This window comes from Vanessa cardui, chromosome 11 (genome assembly GCF_905220365.1).
Source record: "Vanessa cardui chromosome 11, ilVanCard2.1, whole genome shotgun sequence".
Taxonomy (NCBI): Eukaryota; Metazoa; Arthropoda; class Insecta; order Lepidoptera; family Nymphalidae; genus Vanessa; species Vanessa cardui.
The window spans coordinates 6,472,208-6,500,107 of NC_061133.1; the positions used below are offsets into that span (position 1 = coordinate 6,472,208).

Here is a 27,900-nt window from a genome sequence, read left to right on the forward strand (position 1 = left end):
CGGGCTCTCTGCTCGGATCAGAATTTAATTTTTCCATTCCTTCCCATTCTTCTGCTTTCTAATCAAAGTCGCTTAATGTTGAAAATTCACGCTTCGGTGTTCAGCGCCTTTATCTACAAAGCGCGCTCAATCATTAGTCTTAAGAAAATTTAAATTGATATTTTTTGAGATTATTAGTGTTTATGAAATATTACAATTAGTATCAAGCCTAGCGATTTATTCGTAGTTGGAGTAAATACATCTTAATATCATAATACGGTTCCATATCAGTAGAATATTTATTCTAATCTATAACCTATTTCAGTTTTTTGTGAATCTAGAAAAATAACAAAGAAAGTTTACGTAATATTGTATCGCTGCCAAATTCTGTATGACAAATATATTACAATTTATCATGAGTAACTTATGTTTAATAATTAACTCAAATAACTAATTGTGACTTCAGTATGATTCGAAGCAGGAGAAACACATATGGAAAATGGCAAGGCGCTCCCTCATGCCTCTATCCGCCGCCACCCTGTACTTGCTTATAACGCCGAGCTTCACTCTCCGCAAAACCAATTAATCCTTCCTGGCAAAGGTGTTCGTTCCTACAATAAATCCGGAAGATATTTTTAACTTTGCCAATTCATGCTACATTCATAATACTTGGCTTTAATATATGATATTATATTAATTTTACTTTATAAGATGACGGTTCATCTCGACAGAATCTATATTCTGAAACGGTGGAAGCTCTATATTTAATACAATTCTGAAAAAGGCTATTATTATATATAAGATGCTTGTAATAGCCTACTTTGATATATTTTCTTTTGATTTGATTTGATCCTACTCCTTCCAACCAGAAGCGTGGTAACACACAAATAAAACATGAATGTTAACAAAATGAGAGTATATCTACTATTATAATATTGTTATTTTCTATAAAGATAAGTACCATATATTTATTTTATAAACGAAATTCTAAATTTAAAACAAATATTACCCATTGTTTATTTTTTGACTTTCTTTAATTATAAACTGTCAAACCTAATCATGATTCAGCGGTATTCGACATGTTTCAGTAAATGTTATTGTTTAAACTTCGATGAAAAACAACATCTTATTTTAATTGAAAATAATACAAATATTTAAGTTTCAAACTCATGGAAAATTGATACGGCCCGCGAACCCACCGCACGTTAGCGCGGTAATGAGAAAGCGGCGGCTTCGGATAAACTTTCCACCCGTGAGCGTGTTGAACTTTACGATTTATTCCGAAATATTGTATATTTCAAAGACATTGTTTCGTAAAGTAACCACAATATTATTATTCATTGTTTCTTTATATATACAAGTTAGTTATAATGAGCGTACTTGAGGAGCGCAAATAAAATGTTTTATTTCCAAAATTATATATTTAAGAACCAGAAGGAAAGAAATTACATTTATCCTATAAAATAATTAGGCTATTGTCTTCTGTTCGAAGCGTGAGACAGAATTGAAGTCTCCTTCGTACTCGGTACCGATGGTTGGCGGCGATTCATCGTGTTCTCGATGTTACAACTCGTACTATTCCCGCGTTATATATTACGAAGAATTATTGAATTCACGGTTATCGCTTCGGTGGTCTTTGTGTCGTATATCCCAGAATTCTCAAGTAAAGTGTTACGAGAATTCTTGAATGTGGAATTTCGATTGGACATATACTTTATTATATTTTATATTTATATATTTTGACGACCTCCGAGTCGAGTCGAGTCGAGTGGTGTGTACACCGGTTTTCATGGGTACGCCACTCTGAGGTCCCGGGTTCGATTCCCGGCCGAGTTGAAGTAGATTACTATAAGTTTTCTATGTTGTCTTGGGTCTGGGTGTTTGTGGTACCGTCGTTACTTCTGATTTCCATAACACAAGTGCTTCAGCTACTTACATTGGGATTACAGAGTAATGTATGTGATGTTGTCTCATAATTATATTTATATACTACGAAAAGTATGGTTCTGTTATACCCCTACTTAGTAAGTGGTAACGCTGAGCCACTGAGTTGCCGATATAACAGTTCGATATTTGCGTAGTATAGTAGTTCGTTCAATAGTGTACTTTAGTGCTATTAAAATAAGTTACATTATGAAATAAATATACAATAAATTTAAACACATAAAGAATATATATTAATGTAAATAATTTTTGTCGTTGAAATTCAAACTAACATACAAATATCCTTTGAAACTGTTTATCGTTTGACATAAATGCCTGTCAAACATATTTTAATATAGCTCAATATCTATGTCGAATTAAAATAAATTAAACTGTAATTGTATTTACATATACAGCCTTTGTCTGTCTCATAGACTTAACAAAACCCTAATGTTCGAACTTTGAACAAAGATAATACATAATCAATTCTTGTCATTATAGACATTTAGGTTTAACTTAAAATGTGGTAAATGTTGTTTTTTTTTTGTTATTATTTCACTTTTGTATTAATTACAAAGTCTAAATTTTTTTAGCAATTGATAACAATTGTTAGAATCACGTGTTTGCCGTTCGAATTCTAATTTTAAAAATTGTTTACAAAAAAACTTATAGATAAAAAAATGTAATAAAATATTCGTGAATAGTTCTAGATAAGCACGAAAAAGTTCTAGATCAAAAACAAAAACTTTTTGTTTTGTTAATTTAGTTAGTGATTAGATCGTCATTATACCCGTGCAAAACTGGGAGAGACAGCTAGTGTCATTATACAAACAAATCGTAACTTCATCCAAACAAACTCTTGGAAGGTTACACAATATTGATACGTTATAATTGGCTACGAGGGGATAACATCGGCCTTTTATTAATTAAAAAAATACTTGCCCAGATTTTTATTAAATGTTAATATAATAATAACCTATGACATCGCTAATAACCCATGCTTTATACAAACTATTAAATGAATAAGATAAATAAAAAATAATGACGATTATCTGTTCATATATTTCGCAAGGGTAAGGTTTCACTCGATGATTTAATCTGTATATATTAACTTTACGAGCGGTTGCCTACAAAGAGCCTGCGTTGACAATTTTCTCTCCCATTACGTCAACATAATAGTATTTCGCTTAGACATATATACGAATACATTACATCAGTCGGATAAGCAATTTTTGCGTGATAAAACGAAACAATAACTACTTATTTCTTGGGTATAAAAATATATAGGTAAAATCAAACATTTTTTAATTCATCGGTCAATCTGATAACGCCCATTTTCGCATGAGTAGACGAATAAGCGAATGGGCCAACTTTTGTTAAGTGGTTGCCACCACCCATAGACATTGGCGCTGAAAAAATATTAACCATTCCTTGTATCGCCAATGTTCCACCAACCTTGGGAACTAAGTTCTTATATCCCTAGAGCCTGTACTTGCCTATACTTACACTGACTTACTCGACCTTGAAATCGGAACATAACAGTATTGAAAATTTATGCTTGTGGTAGAATATCTCAAAGATCTACCAGCAACTACGTAATCGACCAGCGTGTACCGATCCTTGTTCTCCCCTCTAAGATAGGTTTGCGCCAACGACCATCAATCCACCATACATAAACAGCTACTCCCTCTACTACTTGAGTCTTAAATATTTTTCCTGATCTTGAAAAGAATCTCCTCGAATTAATTAATTCCCAGCGGATTTAAATTATTTGCCTCGGCAACTATAATCAAAAACACATTTGACCTTATACGACATCATACAATTTATATAATTTCTATTTCCTTTAATAATATAAATTAAAAAAGATTAAACAATGCTTATGACGACACCCTCTTAATGTTATTCAAGAATAAATATTTATTTTTATAATTAATTAATAATTGAAGTCTCATCATAATCTCTTTTTCGTTTTCTCACCTTTTTTCCGTGTTCATATAATAAATTTTCTTGTTCGTTTGTATTCATAAACCTTGAAACTGATGCAAAATAATTTACTTAACCTCGTAGTTGTATCTAGTTGTAAATTTAAGGCATGTATACAAAATATTATATTTAAAAGTATTCAAACAAGTTGGTATAATTCCCCACACCTTTTTCTGTTCAAAATCTTGCCAGAAAAACTATAATATTATTTTGTAAGCTGAGTTGATAAAAATAAATATACTTTGTTTGTAAAGTCCCTGAATCTGTTTATGAAAATTAGTAAATTAAACTAAATTTTGGCTATTTTAGAAGCTAATGAACCTATATCCAACAGCAGCTGATCAACCGAAAATGCCGAGTTCAAACCCTGACAAGCATTACTGACTGTTTATGTACATAATTTTGCATACGATTAATGAATCTTGTGATCAACGATGAAGGCAAACATCGTGAGGAAACCTGCTCGAACCGGATAATTTTCTGCCACAAGTGTTTCCACCAACTAACATCGAAGCAGCGTCGTGAAACATTCTTCGCAAAAAAACGCATCTCTTGGCAAAAAAGTAATGCGACTTAATAATATATAGTTAGAATAAGATATTATTATGATATAATGAATCTGTATTTTTATATATACGTATTGAAGGGAGTGCGATAAAGGACATCGGTAGGAGTAGGTTGGAGAAAATGGTTTATTTCTTACAGTGCCAATATATATTATGAATAGACACACTCTATCTTAATATATTGTATAAACAGAAGGAAAATCTGCCTAAATAATGATATGTATATTACATATATATAATATTGATAGAATACTTCCAGTAAATAACAAGTTTCGTGCAGCGATTTCTTATTAATTGTAAGATAAAAGATGTACGGGTTCGTGACATCGGGCTAACATAAACATTGGCTGGGGTTATCTGCAGCTATTCGTATAATTGCTGTACTGCGCTTTCCCCGTGCCATTTAATTTGGAAACCTTTGCGTCGGTAACACGAAAATATTCTCACAAGTAAGTGTACTTTTTTTATTAATCCAAATTTAAAACAAAAGTATACAGTTTTTTCTGATATTAAAAAATATTAATATTAAAAGATATTAATATTAGAAGATTAAATGATCAATATTTAATAATTTCATAGAAAAGATTCTTGTTTGAAATAATTTTGTTTAGATCTAGATCTATAAGTTTCTATGTCTGCGTGTAATTGAATAATGTTATTTATATAACTTAAAAAAATACTTACTGCTTTAAAAAATAGGTTTCTATAAGAACTGTTAAGAACACATGTATAAAATAAAAAATAAAAACCATATTGAATATAGAAGTGTTACAGTTGCTTATTCATAGTCAAAATTCTGTTATATAATACTAACACTAATATTAACACCTTATTAATAACAATTGGACCGTGTGTGCATAATTGTTTTTTCGCTAACCAGAACTTTGTTCTCAGTGATTAAGTGTTTCGATCTATAAGTCTGGATTATTTGATCTTGGGTTCGCATGTAGTATCGTGCCATTGAGTCGTCTATATATTTAAGGCTTTTGAAGGTTTTTTAATAAAATTAGTAGTATAGAAGAGTTCGGGTGTTCTCAGGATATTAACCCTCTCTGTGCTATGGAAATCACGCAATGATACACGTTTTCCTCTCAGTCAGGTTGCCTTTAGAATAGGTCGCTATATTTGAAATTAGTTTGTGAAATAACTATTTTAGATTAAAATATTTAAAACTATCATTACAATTTTCCAGATGTTTCGTCAACGATAAATATATGACTTTAAGAAATAATCTTATTTTTATAGGATGAAGGCTGTTTTAGTGTTAGCGATTATTGTGTGCGGCTTGGCCCTGGCCTACGGCGATTTGGTCTGCGGTTCAAACTACTGTAAACAACACCCGTGCACCGCACGGGTGGCGTCCTCAAGCTGTCGTCCGCCTTCCACCTACCGTGAAAACCACGCCGGCAAGTGTGCCTGCTGCCCAGCCTGTGTGACCACTCTATGTAAGGCCTTTTTTTATATAAGCAATTAACACAAATAAAGGCTACTGAATTCTCTACCAGCCATCCTCACGATGAACATACACGAAAGGTTGTAATTTGATGTTTCTAAAATACTTTCATAGTAATAAATAGAATTGTAATACAATATTTTAATATTTAAAAATACAGTAAGTTTATAAAAAAGGCTAGACAATGGCTTTTCCCCAGAGCTTATTCCAACATTATTGAGAGCCGAGTTGGAACAATGTTTAGAGCGCGTACATCTTAACCGATGATTGCGGGTTCAAACCCAGGCAAGCACCACTGAATTGTCATATGCTTAATATCTCGTTAAAATTCATTTTGAGCTCGATATTGAAGGAAAACATCGTGAATAAACCTGCATCTGTCTAATTTCAACGAATTTCTGAATACATATGAATCCACCAAACACAATTTGAGCAGCGTGGTGGAATATGCTTCTAACCTTTACCTCAAAGATAGAGAACATCTTAACCCAGCAGTGGGAAAATACTACTATTATTCCACCACCCTACTCGGTGCGTGTTGGTAGATCTGACAGAACCATATCATCTCAATGTGAGATGCAATACCTCAGTGGTACGAATCATAAACAAAAATACTGATACTTTTCAATACTACATATATCAGTTTAATAAAACGTAAGCTATCTTTTAAAATCCAATTGATTACATAACAACGATATGAGAGAAAAGGAGATTACGCTAATTGATTACTGGACGATAAATCACCGCAGTTACTTACTAATAATAATGTCGAAAAAAATATGAAAACTGATTGTGGCTAGGAGAAATAAATGATTAACACCTGTTATTTAATCTTATCAGTCTCGAATAAGATTGCTCATGGAATAATATCAAAATATTAGTATACAATTTTTGTATGGACTATTACTACTTACCTTAAATTCAGATTTTTTTTAATTTATAGGTTGGGGGACGTGCATATGGGCCACCTGATGGTAAGTGGTCACCATCACCCATAGACAATGAAGCTGTAAGAAATATTAACTATTCCTTACATCGTCAATGTGCCACCAACCTTGGGAACTAAGATATTATGTCCCTTGTGTCTGTAGTTACACTGGCTCACTCACCCTTCAAACCGGAACATAACAATACTGAGTACTGTTATATGGCGGTAGAATAACTAATAATAATGTATAAAATAATAAATGATTTGGTCAGTCAATTATTCTAATTACTAGTTTCATCATGGTCACGACATTTTATTATTTAGCTAAAATGATCGCACTGTTGATAAGATAGGTCAGAATATAGTGGTTTTGTTTTCAATGTATGTATGTTTATTTCAAAGTATAGTTTGTAAAAATTTATATATAAACTGACGTATTTTTTTTAGCTGAAGGAGCTGCGTGTAAGACCTACAGCAAAGAGTTGGGAGAGACTCCTTCCGCGATCTGCAAGGAGCCACTCAAGTGTCTTACGGGAGTGTGCACTAAAGTACCACCAAGAGGATAAATTCTACTCAACTAAAAAGCATTTTATAAATGGCCTAATGTATATTTAAGATATCAATAAAATTAATAATAATCAAACTATGTATTTTGTAACTTTAATACAAATACCGATTAATTAAATATAAACAGTTTTTTGTATAAATATATTTCATAAATATTTAGTTTGTTTCACTTTTTGAAGCCAACCTCTGTTTTGCACCACTTCTAATAAAACCTGTATTTTATTTAACAAAAACATCTGAATTTTGTTTCATAACCAACAATGTTATTACATCGGGTACATAAATTAGTAATAAAAATATTTTTGTATTGAAATATATACAATTAAATAAAGCTTCTAAATTTATATTTGTAGATCTTCATAATAAATTTCTATTGGGCTTAAATAGATATCTTATGGAGACAACAACGATAAACAAGAACGTTTTCAAACGAAATTCTGAAGTTATTATTACGAATCATAACTCAAGTTATTTTGATGGTAAAACAACAAAGTCTCATAAAAGTAATCCCGTTCACTTTAATTTATTTGTTCTTATTAATTCATAAATAAAATATCAAACGTTTTCCTTTGGAGTAAAAAAACAATGCCGCCATATCTATATGTATAAGATAAAGCTAGAGAGTTTGTATATTTATATGATTTAATCTTGGAACTAGTCAGCTCAATTTGCAAAATATAATATATTATCTGTCGTAGGTAACCTTTAAGTTAGGTTATTTTATCTTCGGGCTACGATCGATCCTAAAGAGCGGAATAGTAATCATAAATGTCAACCAATCCAGCAAACTGTAGTGAAGTGGGCAAAGCGAGAACTTGTAGAAGATGTACATACAAAAAGATTATTTTTTAAGCCGAATCAATTTAAACTTCAACTACTTGTATGCGTTGGTGGGCACGTATGCATTCCGATGTTGCTAATAAATGATATTATCTTTATCTTATGAAAAATGTATTGTATTTGTGTTTACATTGGGCTTCCTAGGTGGCGCTGCGATCATGGTGCAAATAATATTCACTCATTACATCCGGACGAAGTCTGGTTGGGCAGCTATTATAAATATATCGTTATTATTACATAGTATAAAGCAAAGTCGCTTATCGCTGTATGTCCCTGTATATGCTTAGATCTTTAAAGTTACGCAACGGATTTTAATGCGTTTTTTTTTTAATAATTAAGAGTGATTCGAGAGGACGGTTTTTGTATACAATACATGGACAATATAGAAAAAGATACTGACAATTTTAGAAATTTCTAATGTGATTTCGCAAATAAACAAATTTTATAGTATATTTAGTATCAGAATTGCATCCGTGCGAATCCGGGACGCTAGTGTAATATATAAATATGTCTATTTATACCAATTGCTCTAGTATCAGTTCAAATTTTTTTTTAATTTTACAAGAACAGAATAATACGTTCTTTTTCCTCCGAACTAAAAAATGGTGAGTGATTTTTGTGACGCGCGGACACGATTCCATGAAAACCGAACACGATGAAGTTGATCGCTAAACCGCCAATTAAATGTCATGTCGCTCGAAATAGACGTCACATTATCTTATTTTACAAGGTTTATTTTATTACAAATTTAAATTGTGATTCTTTGAATTAATGAGTGATTGCTATAAATTATGAAAAAATATACATTTGTCATAATAGTAGAAATTATTAATAAGCATATAATAATTATTTTATTGTAACCAATGATATTCTAATAAACAGAAATGTTATACCCATACTAGGATAGTTTGATAAAAAACAATAAGTAAAAGGGGTAACGAGATGTTTTAATTACGCAAAACGTATTACTACATAAATATGATGTATTATAACGTATTACTGGCATAATTATGATGAAAACGACTAAAAGCAAACGTCTCAATTAGGACATTTTCTAATCTTCACTTTTTGCGCGTTAATGACATATCTGTTTACTAAAACATCGTTGATTGTAACTAATTATTTGCATACAAAAACTACATATTAAAACTTTTTTTACACGCGGACCTTTTTTTAATGCGTGTGCTAAGATTGATTGTATGTGTGTCATTCGAATTTGTCTTTGTAGTAGTTATTTGGGCGAGAAAAGAGCGGTGACACAAACTCGTACTATTACGCAAAGATGCCATATTTCACAGATATCTATGGCTTACAGTTAATTGCCCGACCACCCATACCGCGGCGAACGTTTTTTTTAGTTGGACATAATTTAGACACCGTGATATATTCCAAACTATTAATGCTAATGTTATAGTGTAAAACACAATATTAATCAATATTAAGTGTCCAAGGTAGCTAACATATTTATTTGACTAGTTAAATAGTACTGATGACAATATAATATATGTTCACTAATAAATGTTAGTCATTTTTGAAGACGCAATAATAGAAATTTGATATAAACTTAATTTTGTGAAAATAAAATTTGGTTTGACTTTATAAAAACTACTGAACCTAATTTGAAAACTTTCAATATTAGTTACAAAGCTAATATTTGATGATTATAATGTTAATTATAATGTCCAACAACAATTTCCCAGAGACAAAATCCAATTTCAAACACGGATAAGATCTGCTGTAATTTTAATTGATTTAACGTGTATTTTTTTATCAATCAGCCTGTTAGATTTTATGTTAAACATAAACAAAAAAAAAACAAAACAAATTTATTTTATGTGTGTATGATAGCTATGCGTGTGTGCATGAGCTATTCTCAGTTTTCCTTTGCCAGTAAAAGCAAGATGTTCTATCGGATATTTAAATGAAAGGAGGAGAAAGGAAGAGGATGAAGGTCCTGGTTTAACAACGTAGTAAGAGTAGCTTGATGCTCCGCGCAAAAGAGGCCCCGAAAGTTTAAATATTATTGTTTCTGTACCACTTCATACTTAATAACACATAGTATATCAGGCGCTCTTTGTAAGGATTTGCTACGGGCACTGATTGGGATCATACTGCACTACTAAAATGTTGCCTTTGTATGAAATCGTATAGTATGTCCTACTATCCGATTTCGATTCCATCATAACCAATATGAAAATTTAAATTATATATATTTAATACGGTACAAATATACCAAAGGATAGTTTCCCAGAACAATACAACGCTTAATTTTAACGAAGTTTAATTCGGGAAACGTTTCTGAAACTTGTATCTTAGTCCTACATTCCAATTCGAAGTAACTTTGGTGTCATTAGTATTTACATTGGTATTTTAGCTTTGAAATGTCACCATCAAATGTTGCCTTTAAGTTATTTCATTTACGTCGTACGTTTTGTTACTGTAAATGCTTTGTTATTGATAACCTTTACCGCTTTCCTTAAATTAAATTAAAATATACAGTCACGTTTGTTTTTCCACTATTCAATTTTAGGTATTTCTATTTCGTCAGGTATATCGATATCCAATTGATCGATGATTCGTCACTAAAGTGATCCTCATTGTTAATAGTGATGTAAACAACAAAAAAAAAATTGTTTTAAATTATAGTAACTTCAGAACCAGAAACATCTATGAAACAACTCAACCAATTTTAGTATGTGATCTCTGGTATATTACAACTGTTATAAATATTAAGTTTAATCCAAGAAATTATACAAATCAGTTGAAATAACTTAAAAATAATTGTGAGCAACTTATGGTAAACATTTTCATGTTTTTGTTATTTTCGTTATTTGGGTAGTATATTATTCAATAATATACTAAAGTGTACATAGTGACTTGCCATATCCTTCCTCAACCGTTATTGACAGAATCAATTTCGTTTCCCAAGGCCAGCTCCTTGGCATAGGCCTTTTTTACGATTCGGGTATGTTACAAAGCAATCCTCCAGGGTTTGGATAAGAAAGCAAATTTAACTAATTTTAACGTGGAATACTGTTTTAGGAAACACATGACTAAACTTTCTACTAATGTATAAATATAATATAAGTATAAGCCCGAAGTTAAGTCCTTTTTTATCATTAATTAAAATAGTAAGTGAATTTCAATAATAACTAATAGTGAATCTACTAGCTCGCATTCGAGTAGCGTAGTGGAATATGGTCCTAACCTTCTCCTCAAAGGGAGAAGAGGCCTTAGCCCAGCAGTGGGAAATTTACAAGCTGTACATGTTGTTGTTATTGGAACAAGACGTTTGAAGTTTTTATTGAGCCGTTTGTCTAGAACTTATACATAATATACGAAACGTTTCTGTACTTGATTAAATTATTATTATTGTTAGATGTTCTGACGCTATTTCTTTAAATAAAAATTGAAACGAATAAAACATGTTAAGTATTTTTAATCGGCTAATCTTTAATGTATCACAAAAATTATCGCAGAAGAAATGAGTCAGTGTATTTGTTAATGTCTAGATATAGCTATCTGTATTTTTGTAAACCTAACGATTACATAACGGATGGTGATGTCCCTTGGTGATTCAGAGAGGTAATCGTGCCAGCGGCCTGGGTATATTGCCATAGGACAATCTTTTGGATGACGTTTTATCCTACAATTACATTTACATATTGTTTACTAGTTGTAGATCGCAACTTCGCTCCCGTTTTAAGGGACAAGGGCTTTTTGTCTGGCAGGAAAATTTGTTTCCCACAAAATTTCATCAAATTCGGTCCAATACTTTACTTGTCACATTTATGACATAAGTGTGGATTTAAATAACAACAACAACAGCCTGTAATTTCCCACAGCTGGGCTAAAGGCCTCCTCTCCCATTGAGGAGAAGGTTTGGAACATATTCCACCATGCTGTTTGTTTCCTCACGATGTTTTCCTTCACCGCTGAGCACGAGAGGAATTATAAAGACAAATTAAGCTCATGAATCAGCGGATTGCTGATTGCTGATGCCTGCCTGGGTTTGAACCTGCAATCATCGGTTAAGATGAACGCGTTCTAACCACTGGGCCATCTCAATTTAAATAAGTAATTTTTTATTTTTATTTTCATTGAGTATACCTTCACCAGTCATTTTTCATGTAATCATGTAAAAATTTTTATTATTTCGATAATTATAATCGTAATTGTAATTCAGTAATTTGAATGATATCTATAACACAAACAACTTTTTAATTAATTTACTAATTTAATTGATGATAAAATCATTTAAGTACATCTCCTTTTTACATTCTGATTTAATAGTGATCATGAATCATATATTTTAATGATTGTAGTAAAATTAAATATCCAAAAAATATCGTTATCTCTGAAAGATACAAAAAAAATGATTCATATGACACAAAAAGCGAATTTCATAATATATCGTTGTCTCAAATTTGTAATCTAAGAAAACAATTATTGTAACTATTATACTACTTTCCAATCGCGACTCCGTCCAAGAAAGATAGTCTGATAGAGGTATATTTATCCGTGAAAATAACCTCCCTACTTTTCGAGAGTACATATATTCGTGCCATATCTGCCGTTCTGGTATGATAAAGTAACAAAAATCAATATATAATATTAGTAGGATCAACCAGTATCCCCAGTGTGACACATATGACACAATAACTGTCGAATCATTGTTTAACACAATAACCGCGAATCTGATATATCACACGGTATTGTCTCCGTCTGGACAAAGAAGTTGTTAATTAAAAAGTGAAGGTTGATCTAACGTTATAAATATATGTGTATTTATATGAATTTATTAATAAATATATTACTTGGTATCTATAACATAATATTATATATCAATTAGATCGTCTAGACTTAATAATAATATGAAAATTAATTCACTAAAAAATCACAAGATTTGTTATAACTTATAATCAACTGATAGTATATCAAAATAAAAAATAATCTACGCCACTCCGAATGATAGCCATTAACGGTTTCGCTCGCACTAAAAACAAAGAGATAAATAACATATAATAACATTTACAGCTTAATACTCGCATAACGTAGTCGACATGTACACGTTAATTAAATTAAAACTTAATTAAATGCCCTTTGACAACTAACAATCGCGCAAAAACAAGTTTCACACGTTACAAGTACCCACATAATTATAATATTAGATCGTTCAAAGTTTACGATAGCTAAAGTATAAATAATATTAAACTAAGATCTTCGAATCATATTCGTATAAACGCAGTGTACATATTCAACTATCGAAATAATAGTTATACGCGATAAGTGCAATAAACGAAATGTGTTAATGAAAAAGTTTCTAAATAACGTCGCTGCATTGGTTGATAGTTATCTGGAGTGAAAGGTTAGTATGATAACAAACAAAGTTGTGTACAACGTATTCATGTAACAATACATGTCGAGACATTTTCGTATTATTGTTCTTTTTAGTTGCTGACAAATAAACGTAACATTGGTTAAAATTTACTTATGATATACAAAAATATCAGGAGACAGGAGTGACCGAAGGTACGTTTAATGATTACTTAATTATTGGTTACGACCTTTTCATCGCCGAATATAAATTTATAGCCAGAAATTCAATCAAGAGATTAATATCACTTGATTAATCTTTGAAAGAGCTTTACTTGGCAATAATGAAAATCGTTTCATTCTTGGACAATTTCACAATACCGTTTCCTAAAATAAATAATTTAACCTTTGTGTAAATAGAATTTATACTGTACTTTGTAATTAAATTTATAAAATAATTAAAATCGTTTAAACTTGAAAGATATTTTAAAGAGTGTAAATAATATTAGATATTAAAAAGCTTCAATTTAAAGTACGTTTCGGGTTTAAATTTGTTTTTTAATTTTTTAGTTTATAAAATGAGTTTACGAAGGACAAGGGTAGATCCCAGCATACAAAATGGAGTCATCAGTCACAGTACACAAGAAGAAAAAACAAAGAGACCAGAATTTATGCACCGTGAATCACCATTAACAGTTCTTATTGAACATTCACTGCACATAAGGGCCATATATCACATATTCGTTGTCATTCTACTGGTTCTGCTATGTGATACGGTGATATACGATCTTATCGAGCATGGAAAGCAAGTAAAATTTTTATTATTATTTATAAGGAATTATTAATTTTATATTATCTGTTTCAGAACGTATAAATTTCATCAAAATATCTTAATAAATGTTTAGAACCAACATGACGTGACCTATTTTATGAAATATGTTTATTTATAATTTACGTTTTTGTTCAGATAAACATATCATATGTACAAGACTTTTAAAAAAAGTCAAGTATGTGTCCTACTGGTCAAAAACAACATAAAAGGACAAAACTTGCTAAACAAAATTTCAACTGAACACAAGTTCTTACGACAAATTCTAAAAAAATTCAAGTACCTTTATGGAAACTCAATGATACTTGCCCAGATTGAAAACCGTAATTCTAGTCATTGATACCTATTCGTTCTATCTATTCAATCATAAGGTCTCATATTGGATATACTTATTTGAATACATTTTAGTGCCGCTAAATAAATATGTCTAAGAAATTATTGTCTCAATATACATGAATATGACTCTTATCTCTCTTACTGGTAACTTAGTTAATATTATTAATTTAATTATTAATCGATCTTTTAACAATAACGAAAAACATAATTCAGCTGTTACAACTTTGTATAACCATATTTTAAATGATAACTGACCGTATCCATCTGTATGCTAATGAAAGCTTACAGGATCAATAAGGGTCCCTTCGGTTTGGTCTGACGTCAGATAGCATATTATATTAAATTACCGTCCATTGTTCTTGATCATTAAATATATACCATTCATGTGAATGCCACACTATGTATAAAGAACTACAAGAATCTTGATGCCACCGATGCCGATCTTGAGCCGAGATGGCCCAGTGGTTAAAACGCTTGCATCTTAACCGATGATTGCGGGTTCAAACCGTGGCATGTACCGCTGTATTCATGTGCTTAATTTGTGTTTATAATTCATCTCCTGCTCGGTGATGAAAGAAAACATCGTGAGGAAACCTGCATGTGTCAATTTCATCGAAATTCTGCCACTTGTGTATTCCACCAACCCGCAATGGAATATGTTTCAAACCTTCTCCTCAAAGGGAGAGGAGGCCTTAGCACAGCAGTGGGAAATTTATAGGCTGTTTTTGTTGTTATAAGAATCTTAAGTATGTTTAATTAATGCGTTAAAATATATTTTTCCAGAATAAACATCGGTATTACGTTAGTGTTGTATGGATTCGGTGACATCAGGCGCTGCATCAAGCTATGGCTGTTCGAGCTAGCGGTCGCTCTTGCCGTTTATCCCGGATTCATAATTTATGCCGGGGTACGAAAGGTTATCAGGGATTACGCAGGTAACACATATGTGTACTAGGTTATATTTAGCTATAATTGCGTATTACTTCTCTATTCTCTTTAACTGAAACTAACACTTACATATTTCAATTATATTCAATGTAATTTTTTTCACAAACTTTCTAAGTATTTACATCGGAGGTTAACTAGAGAAAACTTGATTAAAAAAGAGCTCAAATCGTCACGATTTGCTTACATTATTAGGACAGTCACTTAGGAAATAAATAGTATGTTTTCATTAAAAAGTGATTATTTGTGTCTTTATTTTCATAACTCATTTATAAAATGGGTTCGTCGTCATATTAATATAATTTATTTTGATAATAACTAGCAATGATAAACATAAATATAAACATAAAACCCCCTTAATTCCTTAGGTATTTTCTTAATGTAACATTTAGTTTATGTTACATATAATGTACCTAAAATGAATGTGACGACAGAAGTAAACAATCTAGATAACTGATTCGTATTTACGAATTGCTTGAAAAGTAGAACAAGCACAATTTATAGACTTAACTTTGACCTAACTGTTTATCTTTACATTATTGATGTATTTTTCATTTACGTAAAACATATAATACAATATCAAACATGTGTAATGTATCATCATTGAAAATAATAATATACATGTATTCATGTTCGTTACTTTTCAATTCATCAATTTTCTTTCACCGCCGACCACGCGATGAATTATAAAGACAAATTAATCACATGAATATTCAGTGGTGCATGCCTGGGTTTGACCCCGCAATCATCGGTTAAGATGCACGCGTTCTAACCACTGGGCCACATCGGCACATTTAATGAAATAAGTATGAATGTTAATACTTTAATGTGGCTAAAATACCTGAGGCAAGCAAATTTGCAGCTGAAACATGAAGTGTGAAATGAGACTACATCTAAAAGTAGCTGTTAAGAGAGCCTTTTGTTGGAAGAGGCCACTGCGCTTCACGCCACTTCCAATTAGTCACTTGGTTGGTCATATACACGTGCCTCCCAAAGTTCACTTCATTTCACTGAAAAGTTTATATGGTTATAGTGGACGTAACCTTTGAAACATTTAACTTAATGAAGTTAACATTTTACATATGATAACGATATTTTTATTTCTATTTAAAGGGTTAAGCAGAATCTGGTCCATAGTAGGAGTATTAAGCGTGATCTTGCTGGAAATACTACTAATAGCAGTTCCAGTGTATGATTTAGCAAATAAACGTATGCCTATGGCGTCATCAATCGTTGTTACTTGTGAAATGGTAAGTAATATTGCAATATTACTATTTTTAATTACAAGATACCTAATATGGCCCAATGTCTAGAGCCCACTTTAAAAGAATACCCTTTCCTAAATTCAATTCTAAATTACGCATGCAAACGGAAGTGATAGAAAAAAGCAAAACAAAATGCAGTCAGGGGTAAACTAAGCAAAGGCTAATCGAATTATATGTCAATATTTTTTTTAAGAATGCAAAAAGTCGATACTACGCTAATCGTATTCGAAATTCGTTTAAAACCAACTTGTGACTATGTACAGAGTAAGTTATGTATTTTATTTTACTGATATTGAAACATTATATAGCCCGTTAATAGACACCGAAGAAGTACCGGCTTTCATTAAATTCTATAACCACAAATCATACAATCTAAGCAATGCAATTGTTTAAACGAAAAAAAACTGCGACGTTAAATTATACAAATGTAGAATTTTAAGATGTTCCATTCAAAGGCGATTAAAAGTAAGAAAACATCTCAAATCTGAAGTCACACTGGGCTCACTGATACACGAGAGAAAGATTTAAATAATTGGTTCCGTATACCGTACAAAAACCGTAAGAAAAGCAGCTATGATTTGCAGAATGCAAGAGCTCAATAATGAAAATATAATGCATTTTACATATCTAATTATCCCAATTAGTCAAAACTAGCCTCTTGATTGACTTGTATCATCAACAAAAGGAAAAAAAACATTCCCTTCTATAGCTGAGAATGTACAAGACAATATATAAAAAGCATTCAAACATTCAGAGTAACTGGAATATATTGTGAACCTAATGCTTCTTTTGAAACATATTTTCGTTCTACTCTTCCAACCCTTTCCATACTCTACACACTCCTCTGGACACTCCACAGAGCAGCTGCTAAAATCAAGATATGCCATAAGTTTTTGATTTAAGTGAGTTACGTTGATACCCAAATAATGATAACAACTTTAATATTGATTTGAAACTACCGACTGTGACTTAAAAAAAATTGTATCCATTTGTGATTGATGACAATGTATTTTCTTTAGGTATGTAATTAGACCCACAATTCTATAAACATCAGAAAAATCGACTACAGATATTATTATTCTGAAAGTAACGTTGACGATGTCATAAACCAGCGTGGTAGATTACTGCTCATAAACATAAACATATAACTCTTGAATTGAACACACATATTACCAACATCTCCGGATGTGTACACAAACTTGATCCTTAATTAATTTTTTCTCTTCGTTTTTGCCCATAACGAGATAAGAAGTAATTTTACATTTTCAAAGGTCACATTAGGAGAATTATGATTCATTTATCCACATCAAAATCTAAATAAGAAAGTGTATACCCAAACAAAAGGAAGGCAAGTCGATCCCTGAGCAATAGTAAATTCAGAAGATGATACTATTATTGGAGTTGAAAAAAACTTCAATAGATGAGAAACGCCATTGATAGTTCTTACAATCGCATTCCTACAAAGAAGATTAAACTTAGGCATTCAATTTAATTAGTTTTTTATTACTCCTTAAGTCCAAATAATTACCAAAGATTTATTTCATTGAAAGACTGGAAAAACTAAACTGTTAAATAAACAGTTAAAGCATGTTAAAAAATTATGACAGTACCAAAAATAGCGACGAGCCGACAAGACGACAAAAAAGGCGATGATGAACAAAGACAGTTGTAAAAAAATAACAACAGAATAAGATGAAAAAAATCAATTAAAAAAACAGTTGCAGGTAAAGATTATATTGAAAGGCGTGTGAATTTGAAAATGCGGAAATGTTAACATAGTGACGTCCTTTAAAATGTGATTTTTATAATAAATAATGTTACATTGTCGGACTAAGGTCGTTTTTTCTTATGGAGAAGCTTACTTCACCACCCTTTTCAATGCGGACTGGTGGAAAAAAAATCGGCCACAAAGGCCGATTTTTACCCGACACTTTTCCGCTTTTTACGATGTTTAGCTTCAGCACTGATCACGAGGTGAATCATAAATACAAATTAAGGATATAAGAATTTAGTACTTGATCGCGTTTGAATATCGCCTTTATAGGACTCTAAAGTATCTTGTCTGACAGCTGGCACAAAAATTACATTTTAAATAAATGATTTCCTCATTGTTCACTGTTTCTTTTTACTTTTGACTTTGATAACAAATGTTTCTTTTTTAATGGCATTAATAAACATAATAACGTATTTCCATTTAACCGTAATGGCTAATAACGTTTATGGGGAAAAAACTGTTCAACACAACGTTCCAATACCTAAACAAAGAAAATCGACAACTTTTCTAACTCCAAATTTCACTTAAAATATGGTTTACGTGTTCAAATTAATTAGAACGCAACATGTATTTCGGTGTAAGGTAACAAAGTTCCCGTAGCTATTAGTTATGTGTCGTAGCTCCGTATCGACTAATTTACAAGCATAGTTTTAGTTGGCTGAGAACTTAAATAACATAACAAAAGGAGAAGGTAGACTTTAAATCACACAATTTATCCACTATGTACGAGTAGAGGTAATAGCGAGGTTCAATTAATCCACGTGTACAAGCGCGTTAAGGCTAATGTAGGTAAAAACTCATAAAGATATAAGGCGACAAAACACTGTCGAAAGTGAAATGTAACATAAATCAGCTGAGACCCTTGTCATGGCCGTGGCCGGGGCCAGTAAATAACGGCATCGCACCGGCTGGGACTGACGAAACCCCATTACCTACCAGCACGCCACCTGCCAACCACCCTCACACCCTTTTAACTTTACGTCATTTATTTCATTACAATATCACCCTAATGAACATTGCTTTTGCGATTAACGTTAACGTTAGAGGCAGTGATTACAACTCGACAGTAATTTCGTGAACAAAATTACAAGCCGTCGCGACGCAGAGCCTTTGTCGTCTCCTTACGAACGTTAATAATTAATTATATTGATGGTAAATAGGAAAACGTATTTGCCCAAATGTTTTAGAGAATTAGTAATAAATAAGACATTTTAGCGTAGTTTCGGACCTACGACTACAGTACTTTTGTTTTCTATTTTTACAATCAAATTCACTATTCAATATTATTCATGATTTCAAAACCTATCTTCTCACAAAATTGGCAGCAGCACTAATCGACAATTAATCTTTATAAATATCAACAAAATCCTAAAATAAAATAATTTATATATTTACACCTGCAATTAATTGCCTTTAAACGACCATTAAAAAGTTCTACTGTTCAGCGGTAAAATTTATGAGAGGGTTGTGCCTGTTCAGGAAGGCACATCCCTACCTTACTCTCCTTCTCATTTGAATCTTAACTGTATTATACGAGTATCTTAAAGGATTCAACAAGTTATCGTATACTTTAGGTTTATAGACATTTATTCTCAAAAAGACAAAAGTCGCTTACAAGAGAATACACAGAAAAAGTAAGGTAACAAGAAAAAGTAAGGTAACTTTAAGTTAGTATTTTAAGTAAATTTACTTATAAATAAAACGTTTATTTTTCAGTTCCGTTTTCTTATGAAGATTTGGGCTGTCACTGTTGCTTGTAAGAACCGATTACAAGACGGAAGTCCAAAAATGCCCTCATTTTCACACTATCTCTACTTCCTATTCGCACCTACGCTTATCTACAGAGATGAGTATCCCAGGTAAGTGATGTTGCTTGAAAATCGATCACCACCATACATAAATATTTGTACCAACGCACCAACAGTTTTGGGAACTTTGTTTTATAATAATATGTTTCAAACCGGGACACAGTTTTATTGTTTAGTGTTAGAACATTATGATAAGTGCCTTGTACGTGTTCGAGAAATGAAAAATAATTAATACTGTAACGAGAATATTCATATTGCAAATAATTAATATTGGAACACATAATGTTAAAACAAAAAGAAAAAAATATTTGCTTTCTAATGAATAACAAAGGAACCAAGAAAGGCGCGCGTTGAAAGAACGAGTTTATTAAAAACATGTAGATAAAAGATACACAGCGTTCATAGCGGACTTATAGATTTTTTTTATAGTTACAACAATGAACATTTTTTTAGAAAACCTTTATAATAGAAAATTTATTTTAACAGTAACAACAGCGTTAAAAATTAACGTAAATATATGCTTCAAATAAAAAGTATTGGCACAAACAACACAATTATATATGATCTTATATGTATGCATATGCCATATCATGCTACTTTTAAGTTTATAATATTAGTATACATAAAATATCTTTTAGATTCGTTAGATATATAATAAACGTCATCTATCTTAAAAACTCACTATAATGACTTCTACATAATTTTACATATTTCAATAACACAAGTTGGTATTGTATCTTAAAATGATTTTATTAGGCGTGTAATATATACGATGTTACTCCTAAAGTGCTGTCCTTCCGTACAATGAATAGCATCACGTAGGCAAACTCGCGGAAGGGACGCGATCGGCCTGGATTAGATGTAATCCTCTCAAGCCCTTTATTCCTTTACCAACACAAATACAACAAATGTTTAGACACTTTTAAATAGAATTTAATACACAACGAAATCGGATTTGTGGTTAAACGTGAACAGAACTTCAAAGTTTTTAGCGAAAGGAAATTGCTATGAATATTAATAAATAATAATATTAAAAACAAAATACATACATTGCGTATTGTAATTTTAAAACTTTATAAGTTCGATCACCAATTTTTTAACGAATTTCCAAAAGTAATATCTTGAAATAATTGATACATAAATAATTTATTTTTATAATCCTATTTATATAATTTTGTAAATTTATTCAATTTAGAAAAAAAGGTATTGTGTTGTTCGGTATATACTAATAAATATACATTTTAAAGGTTTTCGCAATTTTGCTTGCTTTAACTGTGTGTTCAATTAACATGCAACAAATGCATCCATCCACTCCTTATGAGAAGAAGGAAGAATCTTCCTCCACCGCGCTATCAGTCAGTGGTAGCACAATGGACGTAATTTAATCCAACATATGAAGGTTTCATAACGATATTAGGTTTCACAGCCGAGCTCTAGATTAATTATTACCACGAATTAATAACAACAAAACTCAGTAGTGCTTTTCCAAACTTGAGCCCTCGGTGTGCAGTTAGAAATCACATACTCTAACCAAGGGTCATGGCTCCGATAATAAATAAATACAACATTTCGTAAATTCCATTTACGGTATACAACTTTTCAGATCTTGTACTTTTTACAATAAATGTAAATGTAAATTAAAGCGAAATTGAGAACATCATAAATACCTTTTTGTATACAACGCTAACAGAAAATTTACATTTTCTTTCTTAATATAAACAGTTTAAATGGACTAAGTTAGTGAAAGTAAGAAAAAGTTAAATTAGTTGCGTATTTTGGTGGTACAAGTAAGGAAATTCTGCTCATTAATAATGGTTACGATACGATGCTATTCCGATCCAACTTCGATTATTCCTTACAAATAAAAGCCTCAGATGAATCGTAACTAAGAACCACGCTTACTAATTTATTACGGTTACGACACGTTTCTGAATCCATTTCCATCCAACTTTGACCAAACCGCAACAGGATTTTTTGTTTGTAGTATAGAAAGACGGCCAAATGGCAACCAATCACAATTCAGGTTAAGTTTTAGCCTGAAATAGATTGAGGCATTCATAGAATATTTTATCTTGAAAATTATATTGCATATTGCATATTTTAATGAGGAATTGTTTTGAAGCGTGTAAAAAGTTGTAATCATTTAAATTCGACTTACTTGAATTTTAATGTCTAAGATTGAAATATAGACCCTCAATGTTTTTGCCGGCATTTTAAGACATAATCACATTAAAAAAAAACAAATGTATTAAATTCTATATATATGAAAATATGTACAAAATGTATATTTACAAAGATCTGGTACAAATAGATAATACACGTATTAAAAAAATATTAAATAGAATTTCACGAATTTATTTATTTCATTTAAGAAGCCGATTGAAGAATTTATGTATATATATTTTTTTACAGAACCAAGAAAATTAATTGGAATGTTGTCGTCTTCCACTTTATGGAAGTCACTGCTATAGTATTTTATAACAGTTTCCTTTGGCAGCGTTTCATAATACCCTATTGGTCAGATTATGGAAAAGAAGCGAAGGTAAAAAAATGATTTTTATTTAACACAAAAATCGTGCTGTGTACGCACTTTTTAAGTTGGCTAATCAGAAATGATTACTCGTATCATTTACCTTAGTGCTTAACATACAAATACACGTGTTTGACGTGTTGCACAATTTAATTGTTGATTAGCCTTAGATGATGTGCAATTCTGTCATCAGGCTGGCCAACTTAATCTGCGCCTAAAACATGTATTATAAGTAGCGGTAGTAGAAGTAGTAATAAACCTACAACCTGTAACTAGAAATCACATATATTTCGGGAAATAATTAACAACTACAATCCGCAATTTGAATAATACAGCGTGCTTTATTTCGACAAATGCACTTTACCGAAGACCAACCCTACTATATGCTATGTATATACTACCTAAAGATCATTTTCATTATTATTATTTACTTCTTGTCTAGGATTCTCAATAATAACTACTTAATCAGTTGTTATCAATTTATCGTTACATTATGGCACACTATTTTATTTTAACCATTTCTATCAATAAAAGGTAAACTATTTCGAGAAAACTGTTTCCAGCTAACATCAAATATATTGCAAAGAATTGTATTCAATGCATAATTTGCATCGCACTCGTGTCCCATCTGACGCGATCGTTTTCTACTTTGTATTGCGAGTTTGTTCTCATTGAATGGCTTCCAATAATATGTTATCGGTGTTGCAGGTGGAGGCTGGCACTGTTGTACGCGGTATGTTTGCGTGTGTGCTACCCGGTGTTATATCTTTCCTCTGCGGATTTTATTCCTTGCTACACGCATGGCATAATGCTTTTGCGGAGATGCTAAGATTTGGAGACCGTCTTTTTTATGAAGTAAGATATTGAAATAACTAGTACACATACATAATATTGTTGTCATGTGTTAGCCAAAAAAGGTACAATGTGTTGTTTCTTAGAGTTCAAATTTGTTTCATATCAAATTTCATCAAATGCGGTTAATTGGTTTGGTCGTGAACGGGTGACACTCAGACAGAGTTACTGTCACATTTATAACATTAATATAGATTTCTATACCAAAACCATTATAACCATAGATAGTAAACATGATGTCGCTTTCTTATATAGAGGTAAGATTAGTCATCAATAAGTATATATCGTTATAGTTAGAGCAAGTTGGCCCAGTGGTTAGAATGCGTGCATCTTAACCAAACCCAGGTAAGCACCACTATAATATATATGTGCTTAACTTCTGTTTAAAATTCATCTCGTGATTTGAATCGCGTATATTAATTATTTTTAACATCCCGACGTTTCGAGCACTTTACAGCGTTCAGTCTACCCGTGACCACGAACGAATGTTAAAAATAATTAATAATAATCGCGAAAATTTAAGACAACATTATATATTCTATGCGATATAATGTAATAATTTTCAGGTACCTAATCACTTTAATCATCATTCCAATATTATAGGTACTCGTATACAATTTTAATGAGTAGATATTAAATGTGTCATATAATCTGGATTAAACAAGCTTAATTAGAGATCACTTCAGCCGGTAAACCCATTTATAGACATACTTATTGGATTGGATGATCGATATAATAAAGTACAGACTTTGTATTCAACATTTTAATAACTAATATAAGTAACTTCTTTCTGTATGCAATACACAATTAACTGGAATAATAATGCTGTGACCTAAGAAATCGGTAATTTATATCTTATCAATAATGCTTTCGTTTCCTTCAAGATTGTTGCCTAAGTATATTTTATAATGTCGTAGTGAAATCTTAATTGTACCTAAGAAAATTCAGGGCCATTACCTTGTTAAAATAGGTAATATATTTTTTAATGTCACCATCATTAATGAGCCAGGTAATTACTTATCACATGCCTACATAGCCAAAGCTGGTTTTTTAGATTTAATGAATTGGCACTCAAGAATCTAATAGGACTAGGCCCAGGTAATTTTGGTAACAAACGATCTAACGATCGCTGTAATAGATTATTTTGTTATAATATATGATAGAAAATAAAGTATTACTGTACATTGCTCAGTTTAATATATATAAGTTTTTAAAAATTCACAGGACTGGTGGACAACTTCTCGCTTTTCTAATTACTACCGAGCTTGGAATCGTATAGTGCACGCATGGCTCCACCAACACATACATCGTCCATTAGCACCGCGCATTGGTCGAGTTTTGTCCGTTCTATCAGTATTTTTAGTAAGTATACATTTTTATAATGTTTGATGAGCATGTAGAAAACATATTAAAGGCTTCATTATTTCATATAATACATTTCTTAATTTTCAATATAAGTAGTTATTACAATAATATATAAGGAACTTTGAAACTATTCTGTCTAGTCAAACTTGCAACCAAAATACAACAGCACTTAAGTTCCAAACACTTCATGACAAACTTTTATGTATCGTTTAGAATAGTACCTAGTATCGAAGGTAGAATCCACCGAAGTATATACCTTTGCAAATGTATGTACTAAGTCACAGAGAAAAAAAATGGAACGAAATACACGAAATCAATTAATACGACCCACATACCGTAATGTTTCTACTAATCATTTAATTAAACCCGTCTCCTACTGTATGCAGCTTCTGCTTAGACACTTAAATACGGGAACAGTAGTAATTAGATCAGTTGCTTTGCTCATATCTGCTTAGTTTTTGACAAAGTATACCTATATGAAAGTAGAAATTGTTTCTATATTTAAAATTAATGGACTTTACTCTATTGCACCGATTGCTATGAAAAATGGCACATATTTGCACTTTCATGAAGATAATGGAACTGCAACACTTGTACTTTACATGCAAATACATCTGCTATTTTATTTTATTACTAATGTATTTTTTTTCTTTCAGTTATCGGCCATAGCACATGAATTTGTAGTAGCTCTTTCTTTCGGTTTCTTTTACCCGGTAATGATGATCGAATTCGCAGGAGTCGGTCTTTTGTTACTGCCTTTAACAGCCACTAGTGGACTTCGCTTTCCTAGCGTATTGAACCTTCTAATGTGGTTATCGTTTTTTATTGGTAACGGTGAGTAAAAGTAATAAATTGCTTAACAATTACGATATAAACTACGCAAAACAAAATAGTTTTTGAGTTCTTATCTCCTTGGGTTTATGAGTTCTAAACATTCACAATTATTTTATTCATCTTGAGGTTTATTTTCAATTAATCCTATATATTTTAAGGCGGGACTTAGCCATGAGTCCCGCCTTAAAATATGTCATGGTAAAACTTTGATATTAACTTAAGAAAATACTCTGTGTGGCGCGAGTATTGTCTTGTATTAAAATAAAGTTTTCACCAACTCATTCCGAAAATATGATACCGCTTGATGTAGCTGTATGTATGTATGTAGTAGTTGGGTTGAATTATCAGTTCCACATTATCGCGGAAATTTATTCCATGCCAACAACGCCTCTGTTCCAAAACATTCTATTCTAATAATATGCAGGGTTTCGCAAAAAGGGTCGCATCGCCCGCCCGTGACGATCATCACTTAAAAACTTCAATCCAGTTTTGTATGTAAACAATACAGCTATCATTTGTCTACATTCCAATCCAAGTGACCAGGAACGAAGGTTAATCGCGCTGCATGGGTTCTTGTCATTTTCAGTCGAACTACACATGCTATGAAACGCTTCTTCGTGAAGTCGATTCCGTTTGTTTTGATCACGTAATAGTGGGCCACACATTCCACATAGTTTAGCGGGACGCACCAAGGCATCTTGCCACTGGTCTCGATTATTTTCCACCCTGAATCATAACCACCACTCTTGCTGCGGTTTCATCGGAGTCATTAGCATCCAAGTAACAAGCGCAATGATTCGTTCATCATTATTTTACAAATTATTTTGTGGCCCCTATTTTGTTTTGAGTAGTTTATATAACTGGCATATATTTTATTTAGAGAAAAATGTGATCAGGTCATATTATCACAGCATTTATTTTGATAAAATTTATAAAATAAATTATAAAAAAATATTAAAAAAGTAAATTATACAACGATATCGTACCAATAAACAGCAGCGATGTAATTGGCAATTACACGTCTATTTGTAAACGACAAAAGTATGTTTTACAGTTATCAAAATTTAAATGATATGTATAAAATATGCAGCTGATAACATAGACAAACAGAGAGAACTGATAAATGAGGAACCTTGTATAAGAGTCCTTCTATGTTAATAAAGAATTATACATATACAAAAGAAACAAAATCTTGTGGTGACATAACAATGTTATTTCGTTCACAGGTCTCTTATGGAGCTTATACGCCATGGAGCATTTTGCAAGGCAAAATTGCCCAAAATCCGAATCTGACAGTTTCTTCATACCAAAGTCATGGTCCTGCCCAGAAATTGTACTAAAACCAAATTGGACATTTCAAAATCCATTCGACATAATTCATTGAATGATATTTAAGTTTAAAAATAGAATATCTCTATTATTTTCAATAATAGTAATATTATTATTAATAATATATGTATGTTGTTGTTTTATAACACTTAACTATTCTTGGATCGTATCTGATTTAAGGTGATGGATTGAGTAAATATTTTTTTATAAATGTTATGACTGAATATAATTAAATTTAAATAAATATTTCGATCTATTAATTTCACCGATTCATTCTCCCCTTTAAATAAAATTACATTTGGTTAATATAAATTTAATATTCATTAATAAAAAAATCTTATCATTACTTATTCTATAAATTTTCCAATACAAATACAATTTAACAGTTTAGAATTCACACATTTCGTTAATAAAGTATCATGTTGGAATTTATTGAGAGAGTAAATTTAATTACTTTTTAGAATAAAATACATTT

General features: G+C 31.5%; 2 protein-coding genes across 4 annotated transcripts; both read left to right on the forward strand.

Moving 5' to 3' along the window:
• The first annotated feature begins 4,745 nt into the window (after positions 1-4,745).
• On the forward strand, positions 4,746-7,482 carry LOC124533595 (fungal protease inhibitor-1-like). Its single transcript, XM_047108980.1, has 3 exons — positions 4,746-4,903; positions 5,700-5,899; positions 7,283-7,482. The coding sequence occupies exons 2-3, from the start codon at positions 5,701-5,703 to the stop codon at positions 7,399-7,401; spliced, it is 318 nt and encodes a 105-aa protein (XP_046964936.1). The 5' UTR covers positions 4,746-4,903; position 5,700; the 3' UTR covers positions 7,402-7,482.
• Positions 7,483-13,262: 5,780 nt separating this feature from the next.
• Positions 13,263-27,683, forward strand: LOC124533682 (sterol O-acyltransferase 2). 3 transcript variants are annotated; one of them, XM_047109110.1, is made up of 11 exons: positions 13,263-13,610; positions 13,697-13,774; positions 14,129-14,363; positions 15,507-15,658; positions 16,782-16,918; positions 20,424-20,566; positions 22,928-23,057; positions 23,754-23,900; positions 25,122-25,259; positions 25,919-26,096; positions 27,323-27,683. In XM_047109110.1, the coding sequence occupies exons 3-11, from the start codon at positions 14,137-14,139 to the stop codon at positions 27,478-27,480; spliced, it is 1,410 nt and encodes a 469-aa protein (XP_046965066.1). In that variant the 5' UTR covers positions 13,263-13,610; positions 13,697-13,774; positions 14,129-14,136; the 3' UTR covers positions 27,481-27,683. The 3 variants fall into 3 exon arrangements, with proteins under 3 accessions (XP_046965066.1, XP_046965068.1, XP_046965067.1); XM_047109112.1 differs by lacking the exon at positions 13,697-13,774; XM_047109111.1 differs by lacking the exon at positions 13,263-13,610 and having other exon boundaries at positions 13,617-13,774.
• Positions 27,684-27,900: the final 217 nt, after the last annotated feature.

Excerpts from the sequence above, each read along its gene's own strand:
- LOC124533682 (XM_047109110.1), top strand. The coding sequence starts at position 14,137 with ATGAGTTTACGAAGGACAAGGGTAGATCCCAGCATACAAAATGGAGTC. Across the intron at positions 16,919-20,423 it reads TCGTTGTTACTTGTGAAATG|TTCCGTTTTCTTATGAAGAT; the intron begins GTAAGTAATATT and ends TTTATTTTTCAG. Across the intron at positions 23,901-25,121 it reads GAGACCGTCTTTTTTATGAA|GACTGGTGGACAACTTCTCG; the intron begins GTAAGATATTGA and ends AAAAATTCACAG.
- LOC124533595 (XM_047108980.1), top strand. The coding sequence starts at position 5,701 with ATGAAGGCTGTTTTAGTGTTAGCGATTATTGTGTGCGGCTTGGCCCTG. Across the intron at positions 5,900-7,282 it reads AGCCTGTGTGACCACTCTAT|CTGAAGGAGCTGCGTGTAAG; the intron begins GTAAGGCCTTTT and ends TATTTTTTTTAG.